At 47.1% G+C, this 25,877-nt stretch overlaps 1 protein-coding gene across 4 annotated transcripts in view; it reads left to right on the top strand.

The window, feature by feature from the left end:
* Positions 1-25,877, top strand: part of LOC139544986 (tight junction protein ZO-2-like) — a 197,038-nt gene that overhangs the window by 158,085 nt on the left and 13,076 nt on the right. For all 4 annotated transcript variants that reach the window (XM_071352257.1, XM_071352258.1, XM_071352260.1 and 1 more), the window contains exons 9-15: positions 2,932-3,080; positions 3,312-3,375; positions 5,768-5,918; positions 6,161-6,269; positions 9,997-10,216; positions 20,392-20,576; positions 24,546-24,641. In XM_071352257.1, coding sequence (XP_071208358.1) covers positions 2,932-3,080; positions 3,312-3,375; positions 5,768-5,918; positions 6,161-6,269; positions 9,997-10,216; positions 20,392-20,576; positions 24,546-24,641 — 974 coding nt within the window. The remainder of the gene's footprint in view (positions 1-2,931; positions 3,081-3,311; positions 3,376-5,767; positions 5,919-6,160; positions 6,270-9,996; positions 10,217-20,391; positions 20,577-24,545; positions 24,642-25,877) is intronic.

Raw genomic sequence — 25,877 nt, 5'->3', positions numbered from 1 at the left:
GATGACTGAATGGATGATGGATGACTGGATGGATGGATGGATGACTGAAAAGATGATGACTGGATGGATGGATGACTGAATTGATGGATGGGTGACTGGATGGATGACGATGGATGGATGACTGGATGGATGAATGGATGGACAACTGGTTGACTGAATGGATCGATGACTGAATGGACGGATGGATGGATGACTAAATGGATGGATGACTGAATAGATGGATGGATGGATGACAGAATAGATGGATGGATGGATGACAGAATAGATGGATGGATGGATGACAGAATAGATGGATGGATGGATGACTGAATAGATGGATGACTGGATGGATGGATGAATGGAAAGATGTGAGATGAGTTACAGGAGGTGAGCTACAATATAGGACATGTAGTGGTATTGTTCCAGTATAGGTCAGGTAGAGGTATTGTTCCAGTATAGGTCAGGTAGAGGTACTGTTCCAGTATAGGTCAGGTAGAGGTATTGTTCCAGTATAGGTCAGGTAGAGGTACTGTTCCAGTATAGGTCAGGTAGAGGTACTGTTCCAGTATAGGTCAGGTAGAGGTATTGTTCTAGTATAGGTCAGGTAGAGGTACTGTTCCAGTATTGTTCCAGTATAGGTCAGGTAGAGGTACTGTTCCAGTATAGGTCAGGTAGAGGTACTGTTCCAGTATTGTTCCAGTATAGGTCAGGTAGAGGTACTGTTCCAGTATAGGTCAGGTAGAGGTACTGTTCCAGTATTGTTCCAGTATAGGTCAGGTAGAGGTATTGTTCCAGTATAGGTCAGGTAGAGGTACTGTTCCAGTATTGTTCCAGTATAGGTCAGGTAGAGGTACTGTTCTAGTATAGGTCAGATAGAGGTACTGTTCCAGTATTGTTCCAATATAGGTCAGGTAGAGGTACTGTTCCAGTATAGGTCAGATAGAGGTACTGTTCCAGTATAGGTCAGGTAGAGGTATTGTTCCAGTATAGGTCAGGTAGAGGGACTGTTCCAGTATAGGTCAGGTAGAGGTACTGTTCCAGTATAGGTCAGGTAGAGGTACTGTTCCAGTATAGGTCAGATAGAGGTACTGTTCCAGTATAGGTCAGGTAGAGGTACTGTTCCAGTATAGGTCAGGTAGAGGTACTGTTCCAGTATAGGTCAGGTAGAGGTATTGTTCCAGTATAGGTCAGGTAGAGGGACTGTTCCAGTATTGTTCCAGTATAGGTCAGGTAGAGGTATTGTTCCAGTATAGGTCAGGTAGAGGTACTGTTCCAGTATTGTTCCAGTATAGGTCAGGTAGAGGTACTGTTCCAGTATAGGTCAGGTAGAGGTATTGTTCCAGTATAGGTCAGGTAGAGGGACTGTTCCAGTATAGATCAGGTAGAGGTACTGTTCCAGTATAGATCGGGTAGAGGTACTGTTCCAGTATAGGTCAGGTAGAGGGACTGTTCCAGTATAGATCAGGTAGAGGTACTGTTCCAGTATAGATCGGGTAGAGGTACTGTTCCAGTATTGTTCCAGTATAGATCGGGTAGAGGTACTGTTCCAGTATAGGTCAGGTAGAGGGACTGTTCCAGTATAGATCAGGTAGAGGTACTGTTCCAGTATAGGTCAGGTAGATGTACTGTTCCAGTATAGATCAGGAAGAGGTACTGTTCCAGTATTGTTCCAGTATAGGTCAGGTAGAGGGACTGTTCCAGTATAGATCAGGTAGAGATACTGTTCCCGTATAGATCGGGTAGAGGTACTGTTCCAGTATTGTTCCAGTATAGGTCAGGTAGAGGTACTGTTCCAGTATAGGTCAGGTAGAGGTACTGTTCCAGTATAGGTCAGGTATAGGTACTGTTCCAGTATTGTTCCAGTATAGGTCAGGTAGAGGTATTGTTCTAGTATAGGTCAGTTAGAGATACTGTTCTAGTATAGGTCAGGTAGAGGTACTGTTCCAGTATTGTTCCAGTATAGGTCAGGTAGAGGTACTGTTCCAGTATAGGTCAGGTAGAGGTACTGTTCCAGTATAGGTCAGGTAGAGGTATTGTTCCAGTATAGGTCAGGTAGAGGGACTGTTCCAGTATTGTTCCAATATAGGTCAGGTATAGGTACTGTTCCAGTATTGTTCCAGTATAGGTCAGATAGAGGTACTGTTCCAGTATAGGTCAGGTAGGGGTACTGTTCCAGTATTGTTCCTGTATAGGTCAGTTAGAGGTATTGTTCCAGTATAGGTCAGATAGAGGTACTGTTCCAGTATTGTTCCAGTATAGGTCAGGTAGAGGTACTGTTCCAGTATTGTTCCAGTATAGGTCAGGTAGAGGTACTGTTCCAGTATAGGTCAGGTAGAGGTACTGTTCCAGTATTGTTCCAGTATAGGTCAGGTAGAGGGACTGTTCCAGTATAGATCAGGTAGAGGTACTGTTCCAGTATAGATCGGGTTGAGGTACTGTTCCAGTATTGTTCCAGTATAGGTCAGGTAGAGGTACTGTTCCAGTATAGATCAGGAAGAGGTACTGTTCCAGTATTGTTCCAGTATAGGTCAGGTAGAGGGACTGTTCCAGTATAGATCAGGTAGAGATACTGTTCCAGTATAGATCGGGTTGAGGTACTGTTCCAGTATTGTTCCAGTATAGGTCAGGTAGAGGTACTGTTCCAGTATAGATCAGGAAGAGGTACTGTTCCAGTATTGTTCCAGTATAGGTCAGGTAGAGGGACTGTTCCAGTATAGATCAGGTAGAGATACTGTTCCAGTATAGATCGGGTAGAGGTACTGTTCCAGTATTGTTCCAGTATAGGTCAGGTAGAGGTACTGTTCCAGTATAGGTCAGGTAGAGGTACTGTTCCAGTATAGGTCAGGTAGAGGTACTGTTCCAGTGATATTCCAGTAAACTATTGGTCAGGTAGAGGTATTGTTCCAGTATTGTTCCTGTGTCCAACCTGTCCAGTGTGTCCTTCCCACCCAGACCTCTAACCAGCCTGGAAGACTCTCCAAGGGTAGCCAAGATGTCTGCCATGGCCTCACCTTTCAGGGTTCCCCCTCTACAGGACCCCCCCGCCCCGGGCCCTGCCAACCTGGAATCAGAGGGTCCGCCACGCCTCGACGAGCCACCAGGTACCCACAATGCAATGCATCAAGAACAAGTGGCCTCAAACCCTACCTAGGCCCTGTTTAAATGTAATCTTATAACATTAGTAATCTGATTTTTAGACTACTGCTTTTCAACCTGACAGTGTCCTTCATTGAATGAGTATGTAGCCAACGAGTCCGGGTGGTCATTGATGAGAACTCACCCGTCACTATTTGTTTCGATGTGCTAATGCATATGTGTTTGTTATTTTCCAGCGTCAGCAAAGACCACTCCTAAAATTCTGCTACGCCCCAGCCCAGAGGATGAAGAGCTCTACGGGTGAGTAGATCACAGCCCAGAGTTATACTGCCTCGTAAGAAACCCTGACCTGACTGTTGAGTAAAGGTTACATATGGAAGAGGAAGAGTCAGAGGAAGAGGGGCAGTAGAAAGACAGGAGTGTTCCTCTATTCCTTCTATTTGACTGAACCTTTATTTAACTTGGCGAGTCAGTTAAGATCTTTGTCGTCAATCTTCGTTTAAATAAATACAAATTCTTAAGACAATCATTGTACCAATATTTGCTTCTAATACATCAGATGTAAACCCCATACTATTAATGAACGCGCACCAGTGGAAAGGTCGTTAAGACACTAACAGCTTACAGATGGTAGGCAATTAAGGTCACAGTTATGAAAACGTAGGACACTAAAGAGGCCTTTCTACTGACTCTGAAAAACACCAAAAGAATGATGCCCAAGGTCCCTGCTCATCTGCGTGAACGTGCCTTGGGCATGCTGCAAGGAGGCATGAGGACTGCAAATGTGGCCAGGGCAAAAAATTGCAATGTCCGTACTGGGAGACGCCTAAGACAGCGCTACAGGGAGACAGGACGGACAGCTGATCGTCCTCGCAGTGGCAGACCACGTGTAACAACACCTGCACAGGATCGGTACATCTGAACATCACACCTGCGGGACAGGTACAGGATTGCAACAACAACTGCCTGAGTTGCACCAGGAACGCACAATCCCTCCATCAGTGCTCAGACTGTCCGCAATAGGCTGAGAGAGGCTGGACTGAGGGCTTGTGGGCCTGTTGTAAGGCAGGTCCTCACCAGACATCACCGGCAACAACGTCGCCTATGGGCCCAAACCCACCGTCGCTGGACCAGACAGGACTGGCAAAAAGTGCTCTTCACTGACGAGTTGCGGTTTGGTCTCACCAGGGATGATGGTCGGATTCGCGTTTATAGTCGAAGGAATGAGCGTTACACTGAGGCCTGTACTCTGGAGTGGGATCGATTTGGAGGTGGAGGCTCCGTCATGGTCTGGGGCGGTGTGTCACAGCATCATCAGACTGAGCTTGTTGTCATTGCAGGCAATCTCAATGCTGTGCGTTACAGGGAAGACATCCTCCTCCCTCATGTGGTACCCTTCCTGCAGGCTCATCCTGACATGACACTCCAGCATGACAATGCCACCAGCCATACTGCTCGTTCTAGGCGTCATTTCCTGCAAGACAGGAATGTCAGTGTCCTGCCATGGCCAGCGAAGAGCCCGGATCTCAATCCCATTGAGCACATCTGGGACCTGTTGGATCGGAGGGTGAGGGCTAGGGCAATTCCCCCCAGATATGTCTGGGAACTTGCAAGTGCCTTGGTGGAAGAGTGGGGTAACATCTCACAGCAAGAACAGACAAATCTGGTGCAGTCCATAAGGAGGAGATGCACTGTAGTACTTAATGCAGCTGGTGGCCACACCAGATACCGACTGTTACTTTTGATTTTGACCCCCCCTTTGTTCAGGGACACATTATTCCATTTCTGTTAGTCACATGTCTGTGGAACTTGTTCAGTTTGTCTCAGTTGTTGAATCTTGTTATGTTCATACAAATATTTACACATGTTAAGTTTGCTGAAAATAAATGTAGTTGACAGTGAGAGGACATTTTATGCTGAGTTTATGTCCTTAAACCGATTATTTAAAAAACATGAACAGAAAAAGTTAGAATGATAGTTTCGTTGCTCATGGCAGCCTGCAGTACCCCAGTCGGCCTTCAACTTGAATTACTCAATGATTTTTATTTATTTATTATTTAACCTTTATTTAACTAGGCAAGTTAAGAACAAATTATTATTTACAATGACGGCCTTGCAAAAGGCCTCCTGCGGGGACGGGGGCTGGGATTAAAACTATAAATATAGGACAAAACACACATCATGACAAGAGAGACACCACAACACTACATAAAGAGAGACCTAAGACAACAACAGCATAGCAGCAACACATGACAACACAGCATGGTAGCAACACCACATGACAACACAGCATGGTAGCAACACCACATGACAACACAGCATGGTAGCAACACATGACAACACAGCATGGTAGCAACACCACATGACAACACAGCATGGTAGCAACACCACATGACAACACTGCATGGTAGCAACACCACATGACAACACAATATGGTAGCAGAACAAAACATGGTACCAACATTATTGGGCACAGACAACAACACAAAGGGCAAAAAGGTAGAGACAACAATACATCACGCGAAGCAGCCACAACTGTCAGTAAGAGTGTCCATGATTGAGACTTTGAATGTAGAGACAGAGATAAAACTGTACAGTTTGAGTGTTTTTTGCAGTGTGCAGTGTTTATGTGTGTATCTCACCTACTGAGTTGATCCTGCAGGAACCACTTGTAATCTTGCCATCCATTCAGGGCTAACACGGTGATGGTGAGTTTCCAGAAGGGGGACAGTGTGGGTCTGAGGCTGGCGGGGGGCAACGATGTGGGCATCTTCATCGCTGGCATCCAGGAGGGCAGTCCTGCCGAGGAGGAGGGCCTACGCACTGGAGACCAGATCATAAAGGTAACCACCTTTGACCTTTGGCACTGTGAACGGCCTTGACCGTCTGAATTCAATACAACACTTGTAAAAGCAAAGCAAACATCTGTGAAAGTGAACACCAACTTTCTGAAAGATCTGTTGTGTTGAATCTAGTCAGTAAAACAACCCTTTGTTTCCCCCCGTGTGTGTGTGTGTGTGTGTGTGTGTGTGTGTGTGTGTGTGTGTGTGTGTGTGTGTGTGTGTGTGTGTGTGTGTGTGTACAGGTGAATAAGGTAGAATTCCGAGGCATCGTGAGAGAGGAGGCTGTTCTCTGTCTGTTGGAGATTCCTAAAGGAGAGGACGTCACCATACTGGCCCAGAGTAAACTTGATGGTGAGGCTTTACACACTTCAACATTCTGTTTCACACTGTTCTAGAGTCTTACACAGCTGTGTTCTAGAGCGTTCTAGAGTCTTACAGGGCATGTCAGTGTTCTAAAGTCTTACAGGGCATGTCAGTGTTCTAAAGTCTTACAGGGCATGTCAGTGTTCTAGAGTCTTACAGGGCATGTCAGTGTTCTAGAGCATTCTAAAGTCTTACAGGGCATGTCAGTGTTCTAGAGCGTTCAAGAGTTCTTACACACCAGAGTTCTAGTGGGTTCTACCGTTATACATAGCATGTCAGTGTTCTACAGGGTTCTAGAGTTTTCATCATGTTTCTGTGTCAGTGTGCTGTTTATCTGTGATAACTGTGTCAGTGTGCTGTTTATCTGTAATAACTGTGTCAGTGTGCTGTTTATCTGTAATAACTGTGTCAGTGTGCTGTTTATCTGTAATAACTGTGTCAGTGTGCTGTTTATCTGTAATAACTGTGTCAGTGTGCTGTTTATCTGTAATAACTGTGTCAGTGTGTTGTTTATCTGTAATAACTGTCAGTGTGATGTTTATCTGTGATAACTGTGTCAGTGTGCTGTTTATCTGTAATAACTGTGTCAGTGTGCTGTTTATCTGTAATAATTGTGTCAGTGTGCTGTTTATCTGTAATAACTGTGTCAGTGTGCTGTTTATCTGTAATATCTGTGTCAGTGTGCTGTTTATCTGTAATAACTGTGTCAGTGTGCTGTTTATCTGTAATAACTGTGTCAGTGTGCTGTTTATCTGTAATAACTGTCAGTGTGATGTTTATCTGTAATAACTGTGTCAGTGTGCTGTTTATCTGTAATAACTGTGTCAGTGTGCTGTTTATCTGTAATAACTGTGTCAGTGTGCTGTTTATCTGTAATAACTGTGTCAGTGTGCTGTTTATCTGTAATAACAGTGTCAGTGTGCTGTTTATCTTTAATAACTGTGTCAGTGTGCTGTTTATCTTTAATAACTGTGTCAGTGTGCTGTTTATCTGTAATAACTGTGTCAGTGTGCTGTTTATCTGTAATAATTGTGTCAGTGTGCTGTTTATCTGTAATAACTGTGTCAGTGTGCTGTTTATCTGTGATAACTGTGTCAGTGTGCTGTTTATCTGTGATAACTGTGTCAGTGTGCTGTTTATCTGTAATAACTGTCAGTTAGTGTGCTGTTTATCTGTAATAACTGTGTCAGTGTGCTGTTTATCTGTAATAACTGTGTCAGTGTGCTGTTTATCTGTAATAACTGTCAGTTAGTGTGCTGTTTATCTGTAATAACTGTGTCAGTGTGCTGTTTATCTGTAATAACTGTGTCAGTGTGCTGTTTATCTGTAATAACTGTGTCAGTGTGCTGTTTATCTGTAATAACTGTGTCAGTGTGCTGTTTATCTGTAATAACTGTGTCAGTGTGCTGTTTATCTGTAATAACTGTGTCAGTGTGTTGTTTATCTGTAATAACTGTGTCAGTGTGCTGTTTATCTGTAATAACTGTGTCAGTGTGCTGTTTATCTGTAGTAACTGTGTCAGTGTGCTGTATACTAGTCTATCTACATGCTCCTGGTGCTCAGACGTATCTCTGTAACTATGGTTACGTCCCAAATGGCCCCTATTTCCTTCATAGTGCCACTACTGACCAGGGGCTGGGATCAAAGGTACTGCACTACGTTGCTATTTGGGACTCATCCTGTCTGTGTGAGGTACAGGAGGTCTCATCTACAGACAGACAGACAGGCAGGCAGACAGGCAGACAGACAGACAGGCAGACAGACAGACAGGCAGGCAGGCAGGCAGGCAGGCAGGCAGGCAGGCAGACAGGCAGGCAGGCAGGAAGGCGGACACCGACATGCAGACAGACACAGGCAGGGAGCAGTGTATTGTGGGAGTTGCGGTACATTAGCCAGACAGGCTGTGTGTCGAGCTAGCAGCTGGGTTGTTAGGGGAGAGCTGTAGGAGCACTACTGAATTTGGAACCACACCAAATCTTGTTCTCTCTAACGCTGCGCGCACACACACACACACACACACACACACACACACACACACACACACACACACACACACACACACACACACACACACACACACACACACACACACACACACACACACACACGACAGACACTGTCCCTCAACTTATGGCAGGCAGCAATGTAGTGCGCTGCCAACCCACAGCTCTCTGCGTCCTCCCCCAACAGGACGGGTAGCCTATCCTCATCAGAGAGGTCTTTGAAACCTTGAATAAGGGTTTCAAATTTGGGGAAATGACACTCTCTAATTGTTTTATATTTTTGACATTTTGTCAGGAAATGCAGCTCCGTCTCAGGTTCTGCTGTTGTGCAGTGGTTGCACAGCCTTTCCTCTACAGGGAGCCAGGTTTTCCTGTGTCTACCCTACTCAATGGCAAGGCTGTGCTCACTGAGCCTGTACTTTGTCAAGGTTTTTCTAAGGTTTTGATCAGTAACCATGGTCAAATATTTAGCCACAGTGTACTGTCGATTTAGGGCCAGATAGCACTGCATTTTGCTTTGTGTTTGTGCTTGTGTTTCCCAATAAGCAATATAGTTTTGTTTTGACTGTGTTGTAATTTGGTTTATCCTGATTGATTGGATGTTCTGGTCCTGAGGCTTCAGTGTGTTAGTAGAACAGGTTTGTGAACTCAGCCCCAGGACCAGCTGGATGAGGGGACTCTTGTCTTTGCTCAGCTCTTGGCATTGCAGGGCTTGGTAAAGATATGAGAGGGGGGTCACTGTATTTTAGATGTTTCCAAAACTTAATTGCTGTTTTTTGAGTTTTTATTATTAGTGGATATTTGCCTAATTCTGCCCTGCATGCATTGTTTTTAGTTTTCCTCTGGACATTTAGGAGAATCTTACAGAACTCTGCATGCAGGGTTTCAATTGGGTGTTTGTCCCATTTGGTGAAATCTTGTTTGGCAAGTGGACTCCACACCTCGCTGCCATAAAGTGCAATTGGTTCAATGACATATTCAATTAGTTTTAGCCAAATTCTAATAGGTATTTGAATTAGCTTTTTAATGGCGTAGAATGCCCTGCGTGCTTTCTCTCTCAGTTCATTCACTGCCTCATTAAGGTGTCCAGTTGAGCTTATTTTTAAACCTCAGTAATTGTAGTGTGTACAGTACTCTATATATTTTGTACCAATTGAGAACTTGGGTCTAATTCCCTGAGATCTGGATCTCTCTCTCCACTCACTCTATCTACACTCACTTTCTCTCTCCACTCACTCACTCACTCACTCTCTCTCTCTCTCTCTCTCTCTCTCTCTCTCTCTCTCTCTCTCTCTCTCTCTCTCTCTCTCTCTCTCTGTCTCTCTCTACCTTATCCCCTCCCCTCCTCTCTTTCTCTTTTCCTCACCCTCTCTCCCTTATCCCCTCTCTCCTTTCTTTCTCTTTTCCTCGCCCTCTCTCCCTTATCCCCTCCTCTCTCTTTCTCTTTTCCTCGCCCTCTCTCCCTTATCCCCTCCCCTCCTCTCTCTTTCTCTTTTCCTCGCCCTCTCTCCCTTATCCCCTCCCCTCCCATCCTCTCTCTTTCTATTTTCCTCGCCCTCTCTCCCTTATCCCCTCCCTCCCCTCCTTTCTCGTTCTCCCTCCCTCTCTCTCTCCTCCCATATCCCCTCCCTCCTCTCTTTCTCTTTTCCTCGCCCTCTCTCCCTTATCCCCTCCCTCCCCTCCTCTCTCTCTCCTCCCCTCCCTTTCTCCAGTCTACAATGACATCCTGGTGTCTGGTCGTGGGGACTCCTTCTTTATCAGGACTCATTTTGAGTATGAGCGGGAGGCTCCCCAGAGCCTGGCTTTCTCCAGAGGGGAGATCTTTAAGGTGGTGGACACCCTCTACGACGGCAAGCTGGGCAACTGGCTGGCCATCCGCACCGGCAAGGACAAACAGCTGCTAGAGAAGGGCATCATCCCCAACAAGAGCAGGTAAACATCCCTAAGGCATCATCCATAATGAACAGGTAATCACCCCTAAGGCATCATCTGTAATGAACAGGTAATCATCCCTAAGGCGTCATCCATAATGAACAGGTAATCATCCCTAAGGCATCATCCATAATGAACAGGTAATCACCCCTAAGGCATCATCCATAATGAACAGTTAATCATCCCTAAGGCATCATCCATAATGAACAGGTAATCATCCCTAAGGCATCATCCGTAATGAACAGGTAATCATCCCTAAGGCATCATCCATAATGAACAGGTAATCATCCCTAAGGCACCATCCGTAATGAACAGGTAATCATCCCTAAGGCATCATCCGTAATGAACAGGTAATCATCCCTAAGGCATCATCCGTAATGAACAGGTAATCATCCCTAAGGCATCATCCGTAATGAACAGGTAATCATCCCTAAGGCATCATCCGTAATGAACAGGTAATCATCCCTAAGGCATCATCCGTAATGAACAGGTAATCATCCCTAAGGCATCATCCATAATGAACAGGTAATCATCCCTAAGGCACCATCCGTAATGAACAGGTAATCATCCCTAAGGCATCATCCGTAATGAACAGGTAATCATCCCTAAGGCATCATCCGTAATGAACAGGTAATCATCCCTAAGGCACCATCCGTAATGAACAGGTAATCATCCCTAAGGCATCATCCATAATGAACAGGTAATCATCCCTAAGGCACCATCCGTAATGAACAGGTAATCATCCCTAAGGCATCATCCGTAATGAACAGGTAATCATCCCTAAGGCATCATCCATAATGAACAGGTAATCATCCCTAAGGCATCATCCATAATGAACAGGTAATCATCCCTAAGGCATCATCCGTAATGAACAGGTAATCACCCCTAAGGCATCATCCATAATGAACAGGTAATCACCCCTAAGGCATCATCCGTAATGAACAGGTAATCATCCCTAAGGCATCATCCATAATGAACAGGTAATCATCCCTAAGGCATCATCCGTAATGAACAGGTAATCATTCCTAAGGCATCATCCATAATGAACAGGTAATCACCCCTAACTCGAGCAGGTGCGATGAACTGGGAGGAAACTAAAGGAGAGTTTCTGAAGTTAGGATTTGGCTCAGCTATAGTAACTTTTCCAGGACAGATAAGATTCCCTGGCCACCAGTTGACTGTTAGGGGAGTGTTCAGTCACATCAGGACCATCTCTCTCTGTCACGTTGGTATGAAGAGATTCGGGAGACAGACGCAGGAATGCGTAATCGTTTTTGTTATTGTACCTCATTTACGCCGTGCCGTGTAAAAACACAGGGTTGAAACCCAAACAAAAGAGCGAGGAGTACCTTGAATAAATAACACACGTGCACAATGATACCACACGGGACGAGACCCGTAATCATCTGAGCAATCCACAAGGGCACGAAAGCCCAAAACACACAGCACAGGTCCTCACACTCCTCATCTCTCATCACTCCTCCTCTCTCATCACTCCTCATCTCTCATCACTCCTCCTCTCTCATCACTCCTCCTCTCTCATCACTCCTCCTCTCTCATCACTCCTCCTCTCTCATCACTCCTCATCTCTCATCACTCCTCCTCTCTCATCACTCCTCATCTCTCATCACTCCTCATCTCTCATCACTCCTCCTCTCTCATCACTCCTCCTCTCTCATCACTCCTCCTCTCTCATCACTCCTCCTCTCTCATCACTCCTCATCTCTCATCACTCCTCCTCTCTCATCACTCCTCCTCTCTCATCACTCCTCCTCTCTCATCACTCCTCCTCTCTCATCACTCCTCCTCTCTCATCACTCCTCCTCTCTCATCACTCCTCCTCCTCTCATCACTCCTCCTCCTCTCATCACTCCTCCTCCTCTCATCACTCCTCCTCCTCTCATCACTCCTCCTCTCTCATCACTCCTCTCTCATCACTCCTCCTCTCTCATCACTCCTCCTCTCTCATCACTCCTCCTCTCTCATCACTCCTCCTCTCTCATCACTCCTCATCTCTCATCACTCCTCTCTCATCACTCCTCCTCTCTCATCACTCCTCCTCTCTCATCACTCCTCCTCTCTCATCACTCCTCCTCTCTCATCACTCCTCATCACTCCTCATCTCTCATCACTCCTCCTCTCTCATCACTCCTCCTCTCTCATCACTCCTCCTCTCTCATCACTCCTCCTCTCTCATCACTCCTCATCTCTCACACTCCTCCTCTCTCATCACTCCTCCTCTCTCATCACTCCTCCTCTCTCATCACTCCTCCTCTCTCATCACTCCTCCTCTCTCATCACTCCTCATCACTCCTCATCTCTCATCACTCCTCCTCTCTCATCACTCCTCCTCTCTCATCACTCCTCCTCTCTCATCACTCCTCATCTCTCACACTCCTCATCTCTCATCACTCCTCCTCTCTCATCACTCCTCCTCTCTCATCACTCCTCCTCTCTCATCACTCATCTCTCATCACTCCTTTCTCATCACTCCTCATCTCTCATCACTCCTCATCTCTCATCACTCCTCCTCTCTCATCACTCCTCATCTCTCATCACTCCTCCTCTCTCATCACTCCTCCTCTCTCATCACTCCTCTTCTCTCATCACTCCTCCTCTCTCATCACTCCTCCTCTCTCATCACTCCTCATCACTCCTCCTCTCTCATCACTCCTCCTCTCTCATCACTCCTCATCTCTCATCACTCCTCCTCTCTCATCACTCCTCATCACTCCTCCTCTCTCATCACTCCTCCTCTCTCATCACTCCTCCTCTCTCATCACTCCTCATCTCTCATCACTCCTCATCTCTCATCACTCCTCCTCTCTCATCCCTCCTCCTCTCTCATCACTCCTCCTCTCTCATCACTCCTCCTCTCTCATCACTCCTCCTCTCTCATCACTCCTCCTCTCTCATCACTCCTCATCACTCCTCCTCTCTCATCACTCCTCCTCTCTCATCACTCCTCATCTCTCATCACTCCTCCTCTCTCATCACTCCTCATCTCTCATCACTCCTCCTCTCTCATCACTCCTCCTCTCTCATCACTCCTCCTCTCTCACACTCCTCCTCTCTCACACTCCTCATCTCTCATCACTCCTCATCTCTCATCACTCCTCATCTCTCATCACTCCTCCTCTCTCACACTCCTCATCTCTCATCACTCTTCCTCTCTCATCACTCCTCCTCTCTCATCACTCCTCCTCTCTCATCACTCCTCATCACTCCTCCTCTCTCATCACTCCTCCTCTCTCATCACTCCTCATCTCTCATCACTCCTCCTCTCTCATCACTCCTCATCACTCCTCCTCTCTCATCACTCCTCCTCCTCATCTCTCATCACTCCTCCTCTCTCATCACTCCTCATCTCTCATCACTCCTCATCTCTCATCACTCCTCATCACTCATCACTCCTCCTCTCTCATCACTCCTCCTCTCTCATCACTCCTCCTCTCTCATCACTCCTCTCTCATCACTCCTCCTCTCTCATCACTCCTCCTCTCTCATCACTCCTCCTCTCTCATCACTCCTCATCTCTCATCACTCCTCATCTCTCATCACTCCTCCTCTCTCACACTCCTCATCTCTCATCACTCTTCCTCTCTCATCACTCCTCCTCTCTCATCACTCCTCCTCTCTCATCACTCCTCATCACTCCTCCTCTCTCATCACTCCTCCTCTCTCATCACTCCTCATCTCTCATCACTCCTCATCACTCCTCATCACTCCTCCTCTCTCATCACTCCTCCTCTCTCATCACTCCTCCTCTCTCATCACTCCTCCTCTCTCATCACTCCTCCTCTCTCATCACTCCTCCTCTCTCATCACTCCTCCTCTCTCATCACTCCTCATCTCTCATCACTCCTCCTCTCTCATCACTCCTCCTCTCTCATCACTCCTCCTCTCTCATCACTCCTCCTCTCTCATCACTCCTCCTCTCTCATCACTCCTCCTCTCTCATCACTCCTCCTCTCTCATCACTCCTCATCTCTCATCACTCCTCATCTCTCATCACTCCTCTCTCATCACTCCTCCTCTCTCATCACTCCTCCTCTCTCATCACTCCTCCTCTCTCATCACTCCTCATCACTCCTCATCTCTCATCACTCCTCCTCTCTCATCACTCCTCCTCTCTCATCACTCCTCCTCTCTCATCACTCCTCCTCTCTCATCACTCCTCCTCTCTCATCACTCCTCCTCTCTCACACTCCTCCTCTCTCATCACTCCTCCTCTCTCATCACTCCTCCTCTCTCATCACTCCTCCTCTCTCATCACTCCTCCTCTCTCATCACTCCTCCTCTCTCATCACTCCTCATCACTCCTCATCTCTCATCACTCCTCCTCTCTCATCACTCCTCCTCTCTCATCACTCCTCCTCTCTCATCACTCCTCATCTCTCATCACTCCTCCTCTCTCATCACTCCTCCTCTCTCATCACTCCTCCTCTCTCATCACTCATCTCTCATCACTCCTCTCTCATCACTCCTCATCTCTCATCACTCCTCATCTCTCATCACTCCTCATCTCTCATCACTCCTCCTCTCTCATCACTCCTCATCTCTCATCACTCCTCCTCTCTCATCACTCCTCCTCTCTCATCACTCCTCTTCTCTCATCACTCCTCCTCTCTCATCACTCCTCCTCTCTCATCACTCCTCATCACTCCTCCTCTCTCATCACTCCTCCTCTCTCATCACTCCTCATCTCTCATCACTCCTCATCTCTCATCACTCCTCCTCTCTCATCACTCCTCATCTCTCATCACTCCTCCTCTCTCATCACTCCTCCTCTCTCATCACTCCTCATCACTCCTCCTCTCTCATCACTCCTCCTCTCTCATCACTCCTCATCTCTCATCACTCCTCCTCTCTCATCACTCCTCATCACTCCTCCTCTCTCATCACTCCTCCTCTCTCATCACTCCTCCTCTCTCATCACTCCTCATCTCTCATCACTCCTCCTCTCTCATCACTCCTCCTCTCTCATCACTCCTCCTCTCTCATCACTCCTCCTCTCTCATCACTCCTCCTCTCTCATCACTCCTCCTCTCTCATCACTCCTCCTCTCTCATCACTCCTCCTCTCTCATCACTCCTCCTCTCTCATCACTCCTCCTCTCTCATCACTCCTCATCTCTCATCACTCCTCATCTCTCATCACTCCTCCTCTCTCATCACTCCTCCTCTCTCATCACTCCTCCTCTCTCATCACTCATCTCTCATCACTCCTCTCTCATCACTCCTCATCTCTCATCACTCCTCATCTCTCATCACTCCTCCTCTCTCATCACTCCTCATCTCTCATCACTCCTCCTCTCTCATCACTCCTCCTCTCTCATCACTCCTCTTCTCTCATCACTCCTCCTCTCTCATCACTCCTCCTCTCTCATCACTCCTCATCACTCCTCCTCTCTCATCACTCCTCCTCTCTCATCACTCCTCATCTCTCATCACTCCTCATCTCTCATCACTCCTCCTCTCTCATCACTCCTCCTCTCTCATCACTCCTCATCACTCCTCCTCTCTCATCACTCCTCCTCTCTCATCACTCCTCCTCTCTCATCACTCCTCCTCTCTCATCACTCCTCATCACTCCTCCTCTCTCATCACTCCTCCTCTCTCATCACTCCTCCTCTCTCATCACTCCTCCTCTCTCATCACTCCTCCTTTCTCATCACTCCTCCTTTCTCATCACTCCTCCTCTCTCATCACTCCTCCTCTCTCATCACTCCTCCTCTCTCATCACTCCTCCTCTCTCATCACTCCTCCTCTCTCATCACTCCTCATCACTCCTCCTCTCTCATCACTCCTCCTCTCTCATCACTCCTCATCTCTCATCACTCCTCCTCTCTCATCACTCCTCCTCTCTCATCACTCCTCCTCTCTCATCACTCCTCCTCTCTCATCACTCCTCATCTCTCATCACTCCTCATCTCTCATCACTCCTCATCTCTCATCACTCCTCCTCTCTCATCACTCCTCATCTCTCATCACTCTTCCTCTCTCATCACTCATCACTCCTCCTCTCTCATCACTCCTCCTCTCTCATCACTCCTCATCACTCCTCCTCTCTCATCACTCCTCCTCTCTCATCACTCCTCATCTCTCATCACTCCTCCTCTCTCATCACTCCTCATCACTCCTCCTCTCTCATCACTCCTCCTCCTCATCTCTCATCACTCCTCCTCTCTCATCACTCCTCATCTCTCATCACTCCTCATCTCTCACACTCCTCATCTCTCATCACTCCTCATCTCTCATCACTCCTCCTCTCTCATCACTCCTCCTCTCTCATCACTCACTCCTCTCTCTATCACTCCTCCTCTCTCATCACTCCCTCACTCTCTCATCACTCCTCACTCTCTCATCACTCCTCATCTCTCATCACTCCTCCTCTCTCATCACTCCTCATCTCTCATCACTCCTCCTCTCTCATCACTCCTCCTCTCTCATCACTCCTCTTCTCTCATCACTCCTCCTCTCTCATCACTCCTCCTCTCTCATCACTCCTCATCACTCCTCCTCTCTCATCACTCCTCCTCTCTCATCACTCCTCATCTCTCATCACTCCTCATCTCTCATCACTCCTCCTCTCTCATCACTCCTCATCTCTCATCACTCCTCCTCTCTCATCACTCCTCCTCTCTCATCACTCCTCATCACTCCTCCTCTCTCATCACTCCTCCTCTCTCATCACTCCTCATCTCTCATCACTCCTCCTCTCTCATCACTCCTCATCACTCCTCCTCTCTCATCACTCCTCCTCTCTCATCACTCCTCCTCTCTCATCACTCCTCATCTCTCATCACTCCTCCTCTCTCATCACTCCTCCTCTCTCATCACTCCTCCTCTCTCATCACTCCTCCTCTCTCATCACTCCTCATCACTCCTCCTCTCTCATCACTCCTCCTCTCTCATCACTCCTCATCACTCCTCCTCTCTCATCACTCCTCCTCTCTCATCACTCCTCATCTCTCATCACTCCTCCTCTCTCATCACTCCTCCTCTCTCATCACTCCTCCTCTCTCATCACTCCTCCTCTCTCACACTCCTCATCTCTCATCACTCCTCATCTCTCATCACTCCTCATCTCTCATCACTCCTCCTCTCTCACACTCCTCATCTCTCATCACTCTTCCTCTCTCATCACTCCTCCTCTCTCATCACTCCTCCTCTCTCATCACTCCTCATCACTCCTCCTCTCTCATCACTCCTCCTCTCTCATCACTCCTCATCTCTCATCACTCCTCCTCTCTCATCACTCCTCATCACTCCTCCTCTCTCATCACTCCTCCTCCTCATCTCTCATCACTCCTCCTCTCTCATCACTCCTCATCTCTCATCACTCCTCATCTCTCATCACTCCTCATCACTCATCACTCCTCCTCTCTCATCACTCCTCCTCTCTCATCACTCCTCCTCTCTCATCACTCCTCTCTCATCACTCCTCCTCTCTCATCACTCCTCCTCTCTCATCACTCCTCCTCTCTCATCACTCCTCATCTCTCATCACTCCTCATCTCTCATCACTCCTCCTCTCTCACACTCCTCATCTCTCATCACTCTTCCTCTCTCATCACTCCTCCTCTCTCATCACTCCTCCTCTCTCATCACTCCTCATCACTCCTCCTCTCTCATCACTCCTCCTCTCTCATCACTCCTCATCTCTCATCACTCCTCCTCTCTCATCACTCCTCATCACTCCTCCTCTCTCATCACTCCTCCTCCTCATCTCTCATCACTCCTCCTCTCTCATCACTCCTCATCACTCATCACTCCTCATCTCTCATCACTCCTCCTCTCTCATCACTCCTCCTCTCTCATCACTCCTCCTCTCTCATCACTCCTCCTCTCTCATCACTCCTCCTCTCTCATCACTCCTCCTCTCTCATCACTCCTCCTCTCTCATCACTCCTCCTCTCTCATCACTCCTCTTCTCTCATCACTCCTCTTCTCTCATCACTCCTCCTCTCTCATCACTCCTCCTCTCTCATCACTCCTCCTCTCTCATCACTCCTCCTCTCTCATCACTCCTCCTCTCTCATCACTCCTCCTCTCTCATCACTCCTCCTCTCCATCACTCCTCCTCTCTCATCACTCCTCTTCTCTCATCACTCCTCCTCTCTCATCACTCCTCCTCTCTCATCACTCCTCCTCTCTCATCACTCCTCCTCTCATCACTCCTCATCACTCCTCCTCTCTCATCACTCCTCATCTCTCATCACTCCTCCTCCTCATCTCTCATCACTCCTCCTCTCTCATCACTCCTCCTCTCTCATCTCTCATCACTCCTCCTCTCTCATCACTCCTCATCACTCATCACTCCTCATCTCTCATCACTCATCCTCTCTCATCACTCCTCCTCTCTCATCACTCCTCCTCTCTCATCACTCCTCCTCTCTCATCACTCCTCCTCTCTCATCACTCCTCCTCTCTCATCACTCCTCCTCTCTCATCACTCCTCCTCTCTCATCACTCCTCCTCTCTCATCACTCCTCCTCTCTCATCACTCCTCCTCTCTCATCACTCCTCCTCTCTCATCACTCCTCCTCTCTCATCACTCCTCCTCTCTCATCACTCCTCCTCTCTCATCACTCCTCCTCTCTCATCACTCCTCCTCTCTCATCACTCCTCATCTCTCCTCATCACTCCTCCTCTCTCATCACTCCTCCTCTCTCATCACTCCTCATCACTCCTCATCACTCCTCCTCTCTCATCACTCCTCCTCTCTCATCACTCCTCATCTCTCATCACTCCTCCTCTCTCATCACTCCTCCTCTCTCATCACTCCTCCTCTCTCATCACTCCTCCTCTCTCATCACTCCTCCTCTCTCATCACTCCTCCTCTCTCATCACTCCTCCTCTCTCATCACTCCTCCTCTCTCATCACTCCTCCTCTCTCATCACTCCTCCTCTCTCATCACTCCTCCTCTCTCATCACTCCTCCTCTCTCATCACTCCTCCTCTCTCATCACTCCTCCTCTCTCATCACTCCTCATCACTCATCACTCCTCATCACTCCTCATCACTCCTCCTCTCTCATCACTCCTCCTCTCTCATCACTCCTCATCTCTCACACTCCTCATCTCTCATCACTCCTCATCTCTCATCACTCCTCCTCTCTCACACTCCTCATCTCTCATCACTCTTCCTCTCTCATCACTCCTCATCTCTCATCACTCCTCCTCTCTCATCACTCCTCCTCTCTCATCACTCCTCCTCTCTCATCACTCCTCCTCTCTCATCACTCCTCCTCTCTCATCACTCCTCCTCTCTCATCACTCCTCCTCTCTCATCACTCCTCATCTCTCATCACTCCTCCTCTCTCATCACTCCTCCTCTCTCATCACTCCTCCTCTCTCATCACTCCTCATCACTCCTCATCACTCCTCCTCTCTCATCACTCCTCCTCTCTCATCACTCCTCATCTCTCACACTCCTCATCTCTCATCACTCCTCATCTCTCATCACTCCTCCTCTCTCACACTCCTCATCTCTCATCACTCCTCCTCTCTCATCACTCCTCCTCTCTCATCACTCCTCCTCTCTCATCACTCCTCCTCTCTCATCACTCCTCCTCTCTCATCACTCCTCCTCTCTCATCACTCCTCCTCTCTCATCACTTTCTGCTCTCTTCTGTTCTGACCCGTCTCACCAAATGTCTCTCTCTCTCTCTCAATTCAATTCAAGGGGCTTTATTGGCATGGGAAATATATGTTTACATTGCCAAAGCAAGTGAAATGGATAAACAAAAGTGAAATAAACAATAAAAAGTAAACAGTACACTCACAGAAGTTCCAAAAGAATAAAGACATTTCAAATGTCAAATTATGTGTATATATACAGTGTTGTAACGATGTGCAAATAGTTAAAGTAAAAAAGAGAAAATAAATAAAGATAAATATGTGTTTTATTTACAATGGTGTTTGTTCTTCACTGGTTGCCCTTTTCTTGTGGCAACAGGTCACAAATCTTGCTGCTGTGATGGCACACTGTGGAATTTCACCCAGTAGATATGGGAGTTTATCAACATTGGATTTGTTTTCAAGTTCTTTGTGGATCTGTGTAATCTGAGGGAAATATGTGTCTCTAATATGGTCATACTCTCTGTCTGTCGGTCTCTCTCTCCCCCCTCCCCCCCTCCTCCTTCCCTCCCCCTCCCTCCCTTTCTCCCAGGGCTGACCAGATGGCGAGTGTCCAGAACTCCCAGAAGGCCGCTGGGACGGACCGGGCTGACTTCTGGCGTCTGCGGGGCCAAAGGGCAGCCAAGAGAAAGGAGCTGAGGAAGAGCAGAGAGGACGTCAGTGCTACGCCCGTCGCCACACGCTTCCCCGCGTACGAGAGAGTCGTGCTCCGAGAGGGTGGGTCTGACATTCTAAGGAAACGACACAAGAAATAAGAGTTGAGAAGTGAGGGGAGGGGAGAAGTGAGGGGAGAGGAGAAGGTAGAGGATAGGAGAGAAGAAGAGAGGGGGAGGTGGGAGAGAGGAGAAGGGAAATGAGAGGAGAGGGAGAAGGGAGAAGGGAGGGAGAAGAGAGGAGAGGGGGGAGGAGATGAGAGGGAGGGAGAAGACACAGGGAGGAGATAAGAGAGGGAGGAGAGAGGGGGAGAGGAGAGGGAGATGGAAATGAGGGAGAAGAGAGGAGAGGGAGAAGAGCGAAGAGAAAGGGGAGAAGAGAGGGGGTTGGGAGGAGAGGAGAATGGAGAGAAGAGAGGGGGACAGGGGAGAAGAGAAGAGAAGAGAGGAAGGAGAAAGGAGGGGAGGGGGAGAAGAGCGAGAGAGGAGTAGGGACAGTTGAGGGTAAGTATATCATTGAGGAGAGGAGGAAGTTGAGAAGTATATCATTGAGGAGAGGAGGAAGTTGAGGAGAAGTATATCATTGAGGAGAAGAGGGGTGATAGAAAAGCAGGCCTGCATTGGGAAACAGACAGGAAACAACACACACACAGGAAGGGGTGGGGGGGTGGGGGGTGCAGTGAGAGAAAGATGGTTGTCACGCTAAACACAGGAAATACACACCACAGGGGAGAACGAGGAGGTTGGAGGGTGAGGGGGGTGGGCCAGCGGGAGGGGGAGGGGAGAATGTGGGGGAGGCGAGGTGAGAGGGTGAGGGTGAGGGGAGAATGAGGGGGGAGAGGGTGAGAGGAGAGTGGTCCTCAGAGAGGGCATGTCAACGAGTCAGACAGGAGCTACTCCGTTCTGGAGAGGATACAGGAAGGTGGCGAGAGAAAGTTGATGAAAAGAGAGAGACGACGGGAGGAGATGGAAAAGAGAGAGGAAGGGAACGCCAAAAGAGGAGAAAGACAAGGTTACAGAAGAATGGAATGTGACATTAGAAGGAGATAACTGGACAGAAGGGTAGAACAGGAGGAAGAGGAGTGTATCTATGAAACGAAGGACAGGAATGTATTAAAGCAGTTGCTCTCCCTCTGCTGTTGTTTCAGTCAAGCAGATTGGGCTGTTTTATGGCTGACAGGACTGAGACAGGACTGAGACAGGACTGAGACAGGACTGAGACAGGACTGAGACAGGACTGAGACAGGACTGAGACTGGACTGAGACTGGACTGAGACTGGACTGAGACTGGACTGAGACACAGCTTTAATGGGCCTGGGCTACAACTGTATTGTTTCCCCTATCAGACACTGTTGGCCCCTCTAGCCACACACTTTTCTACCCCTAACGTTGTGCATGATAGACCCACTAATGGTCATGTTGTTTTGAGGTTGTGGTTGCTCCACTAAAAGTTTGTGATTATGCTGTGGGACTTAGAGGTAATTTGTGGTTTAGTACGGTACCCTGCGTCACCACTTCATTGCTCCAGACCACCACAAGGGGGAGTTAGAGCACTGATTATGCTTTTGAGTCCTACTGTGTCTCTAACTGACAATGAATGGGCGACATAAACCTAAATAGAAACTGATAATTGTGCACGACTTCAGTATTACTTACTAAAACTGTTGTTACACTAAGGTTTTTATTATTTTATTTTGTTTGGATTATTTTGATCTTACTGTAGGCCTCTCCCGACCGTCACGTTGTACAGCACCTGAGTGGCGCAGTGGTCTAAGACACTGCATAGCAGTGCAAGCTGTGTTGCTACAGATGCTGGTTCAATACCCGTGCTGGCCTCGACTGCGAGACCCATGAGATGACTGTAGATTTTTGGTTTCTCTCCCTCTAAAAACAGAAATTAATCATTCTAAATAACAAACTGGCTTTATTTACAAATTAGTAACAATGTCTCACCCCATGTTCAAGAAAGGCCTTTTTCTCGCTCCTTTTACGTTATTTGAAAACAAAATAATCTCCAAAATATTGTTAATTTTTAACGAAGCGATTATTATTAATTTAGAATTATATAAAAGCCCCTTGGATATGCTCATAGATATATTATTAACCCTGTTATTAGCAGGACAATATATATTGGTCATATTGGTCATGGCTCCTGAGTGGCGCACAGTGGGATTCTCCAGCTGTATCCACTGAAAGCGCGTGAGGTTCAAGGCACGAGGGCAGGGGGTACGGGTTGTGCCGCAGAGCCGCGCACAGAAAACAGAGTTAGCCCATGGGGAAGGGAGGAGGAGGAAGGGGAGGGGGGTGGACCCCCACCCCGCCACACTGGGTAGCACAGAGCAACACTTTAAGGGACATTGCACTAATAATGGCGCTGACTAGGGAAACGTTCCTGCTGTTATTAGTGCCAGTCTGCACGTTCAAACTAAAATAATGTAACTAATAATGGCATCTTTATGCTTTCGTTAATAAAATAATTATAAAAATACTCTTTCAAATTACTATGGGAATAAATATCACTGAATTACAGAAATGTTGGAACAAAGTTGTCTAATGAAGGTAGACAAATTGTTGCTTACTGGAAAATGCTCTTTCAAACACACACGGTCACGTTGTACAGCGCCATTATGGCTATTAGCAGGTAGCTGGACAATAGACTGGCCTAAAAGGATGGTAAGGGGTGAATTATATCGTCAAATGTTTTTCTTAGTTAGGTTGGCTGTATCACAACCGGCAGTGATTGGTTGAAATTTCAGTTTTGGCATTTATTCAGATTACAATCGCTCACTTTCGTTTTTTAAAAAACTAAATAACCTCCAAAATATCGTTATATATTATCAAGTTGATGGCACAGTCATATAGCCCCGGCACCTACATAAAGCTGAATGACTCACTCATTCGTGGCTTTGGATCAAAATAAATACATACCAACATTCTTTCTGATAGTCCTTAATAAAGAAATGTTTTATTAAGGACAGTATTATAACAGCCCATTATGGGCTGTTAGCAGGACAATATACCTTTACCAACGCCTCTCTGTATTTTAATACTTTGTGGATGGGGCCTCCCCAGTGGCCTCCTCAGAAGCACCAGATCATCAGTAAACAGTAGAAATTTGACTTCAGGTTCTAGTAGGGTGAGGCCGGGTGCTGCAGACTGTTCTAGTGCCCTCGCCAATTCGTTGATATATATGTTGAAGAGGGTGGGGCTTAAGCTGCATCCCTGTCTCACCCCACGGCCTTGAGGAAATAAATGTGTTTTTTGCACACTTGTTTGTTCTGTACATGGATTTTATATTGTTATATGTTTTTCTCACAACACCACTTTCCATCAATCTGTATAACAGACTGAAATTGAGTTGAAAGCTTTTTTGAAGTCAACAAAGCATGAGAAGACTTTGCCTTTGTTTTTGTTTGTTTGTCAGTTAGGGTGTGCAGTATGAATACGTGGTCTGTCATACAGTAATTTGGTAAAAAGCCAATTTGACATTTGCTCAGTACATTGTTTTCACTGAGGAAATGTTAAAGTCTGCTGTTAATGACAATTAATGATATTGCAGAGGATTTTCCCACGGTTGCTGTTGACACATATCCCACGGTAGTTATTGGGTTCAAATGTGTCTCCACTTTTGTGGATTGGGGTGATCAGTCCTTGGTTCCAAATATTGGGGTAGATGACAGAGCTGAGGATGATGTTAAAGAATTTGAGTATAGCCAATTGGAATTTGTGGTCTGTATATTTTATAATTTCATGTAGGATACCATCAACACCACAGGGCTTTTTAGGTTGGAGGGTTTGTATTTTGTCCTATAGTTCATTCATTGTAATTGGAGAATCCAGTGGGTTCTGGTAGTCTTTAATAGTTGATTATAAGATTTGTAATTCATATGTTTTTGCTGTTTGTTCTTTGTTATAGGGCCAAAAAGATTGGAGAAGTGATTTATCCACAATTCTCCGTTTTGGATAGATAACTCTTCGTGTTGTTGTTTGTTCTCTCTCTCTCTCTTTCTCTCTCTACTATACTGTACTGTAGCTGGTTTCAGACGTCCCGTGGTTCTGTTTGGACCTATAGCTGATGCAGCCAACGACAAGCTTGCTAACGAGCTGCCTGACCTGTTCATCATCGCAAGTAAGGACCTCACACTGTGTGGGTGTGTGTGGGTGTGTGTGGGTGTGTGTGTGTTTTCGGAAGGATAGTAAAAACAAGTACAATTCGGACAAGCGGGGACACTTATTTTAGGGATTCCGGGGTTCGGGTTAGGGTTCAGGTTAGGGTTAGGGTTCAGGTTAGGGTTAGGGTTAGGGATTCCGGGGTTCAGGTTAGGGTTAGAATTAGGGATTCCGGGGCTCAGGTTAGGGTTAGGGTTCAGGTTAGGGTTCAGGTTAGGGTTCAGGTTAGGGTTAGGGTTAGGGTTCAGGTTAGGGTTAGGGTTCAGGTTAGGGTTAGGGTTCAGGTTAGGGTTAGGGTTCAGGTTAGGGTTCAGGTTAGGGTTAGGGTTCAGGTTAGGGTTAGGGTTAGGGTTAGGGTTCAGGTTAGGGTTCAGGTTAGGGTTAGGGTTCAGGTTAGGGTTCAGGTTAGGGTTAGGGTTAGGGTTCAGGTTAGGGTTAGGTTTAGGGTTCAGGTTAGGGTTAGGGTTCAGGTTAGGGTTAGGGTTCAGGTTAGGGTTCAGGTTAGGGTTAGGGTTCAGGTTAGGTTTAGGGTTCAGGTTAGGGTTAGGGTTCAGGTTAGGGTTAGGGTTCAGGTTAGGGTTAGGGTTAGGGTTCAGATTAGGGTTAGGGTTCAGGTTAGGGTTCAGGTTAGGGTTAGGGTTCAGGTTAGGGTTAGGTTTAGGGTTCAGGTTAGGGTTCAGGTTAGGGTTAGGGTTCAGGTTAGGGTTAGGTTTAGGGTTCAGGTTAGGGTTAGGGTTCAGGTTAGGGTTCGGGTTAGGTTTAGGGTTCAGGTTAGGTTTAGGGTTCAGGTTAGGGTTAGGTTTAGGGTTCAGGTTAGGGTTCAGGTTAGGGTTAGGGTTCAGGTTAGGGTTCAGGTTAGGGTTAGGGTTAGGGTTAGGGTTAGGGTTGTTAGGGTTAGGGTTAGGGTTAGGGTTAGGGTTAGGGTTAGGGTTAGGGTTAGGGTTAGGGTTAGGGTTAGGGTTAGGGTTCAGGTTAGGGTTAGGGTTAGGGTTAGGGTTAGGGTTAGGTTTAGGGTTCGGGTTAGGTTTAGGGTTAGGGTTAGGGTTAGGGTTAGGGTTCAGGTTAGGGTTAGGGTTAGGGTTAGGGTTCAGGGGTTCAGGTTAGGGTTAGGTTTAGGGTTCAGGTTAGGGTTAGGGTTCAGGTTAGGGTTAGGTTTAGGGTTAGGGTTAGGGTTAGGGTTAGGGTTCAGGTTAGG

The sequence above is a fragment of the Salvelinus alpinus genome, chromosome 19 (assembly GCF_045679555.1).
Source record: "Salvelinus alpinus chromosome 19, SLU_Salpinus.1, whole genome shotgun sequence".
Lineage (NCBI taxonomy): Eukaryota > Metazoa > Chordata > Actinopteri > Salmoniformes > Salmonidae > Salvelinus > Salvelinus alpinus.
The sequence above is the reverse complement of the archived record's forward strand: the minus strand, read 5'-3'. Positions and strand labels throughout refer to the sequence as shown.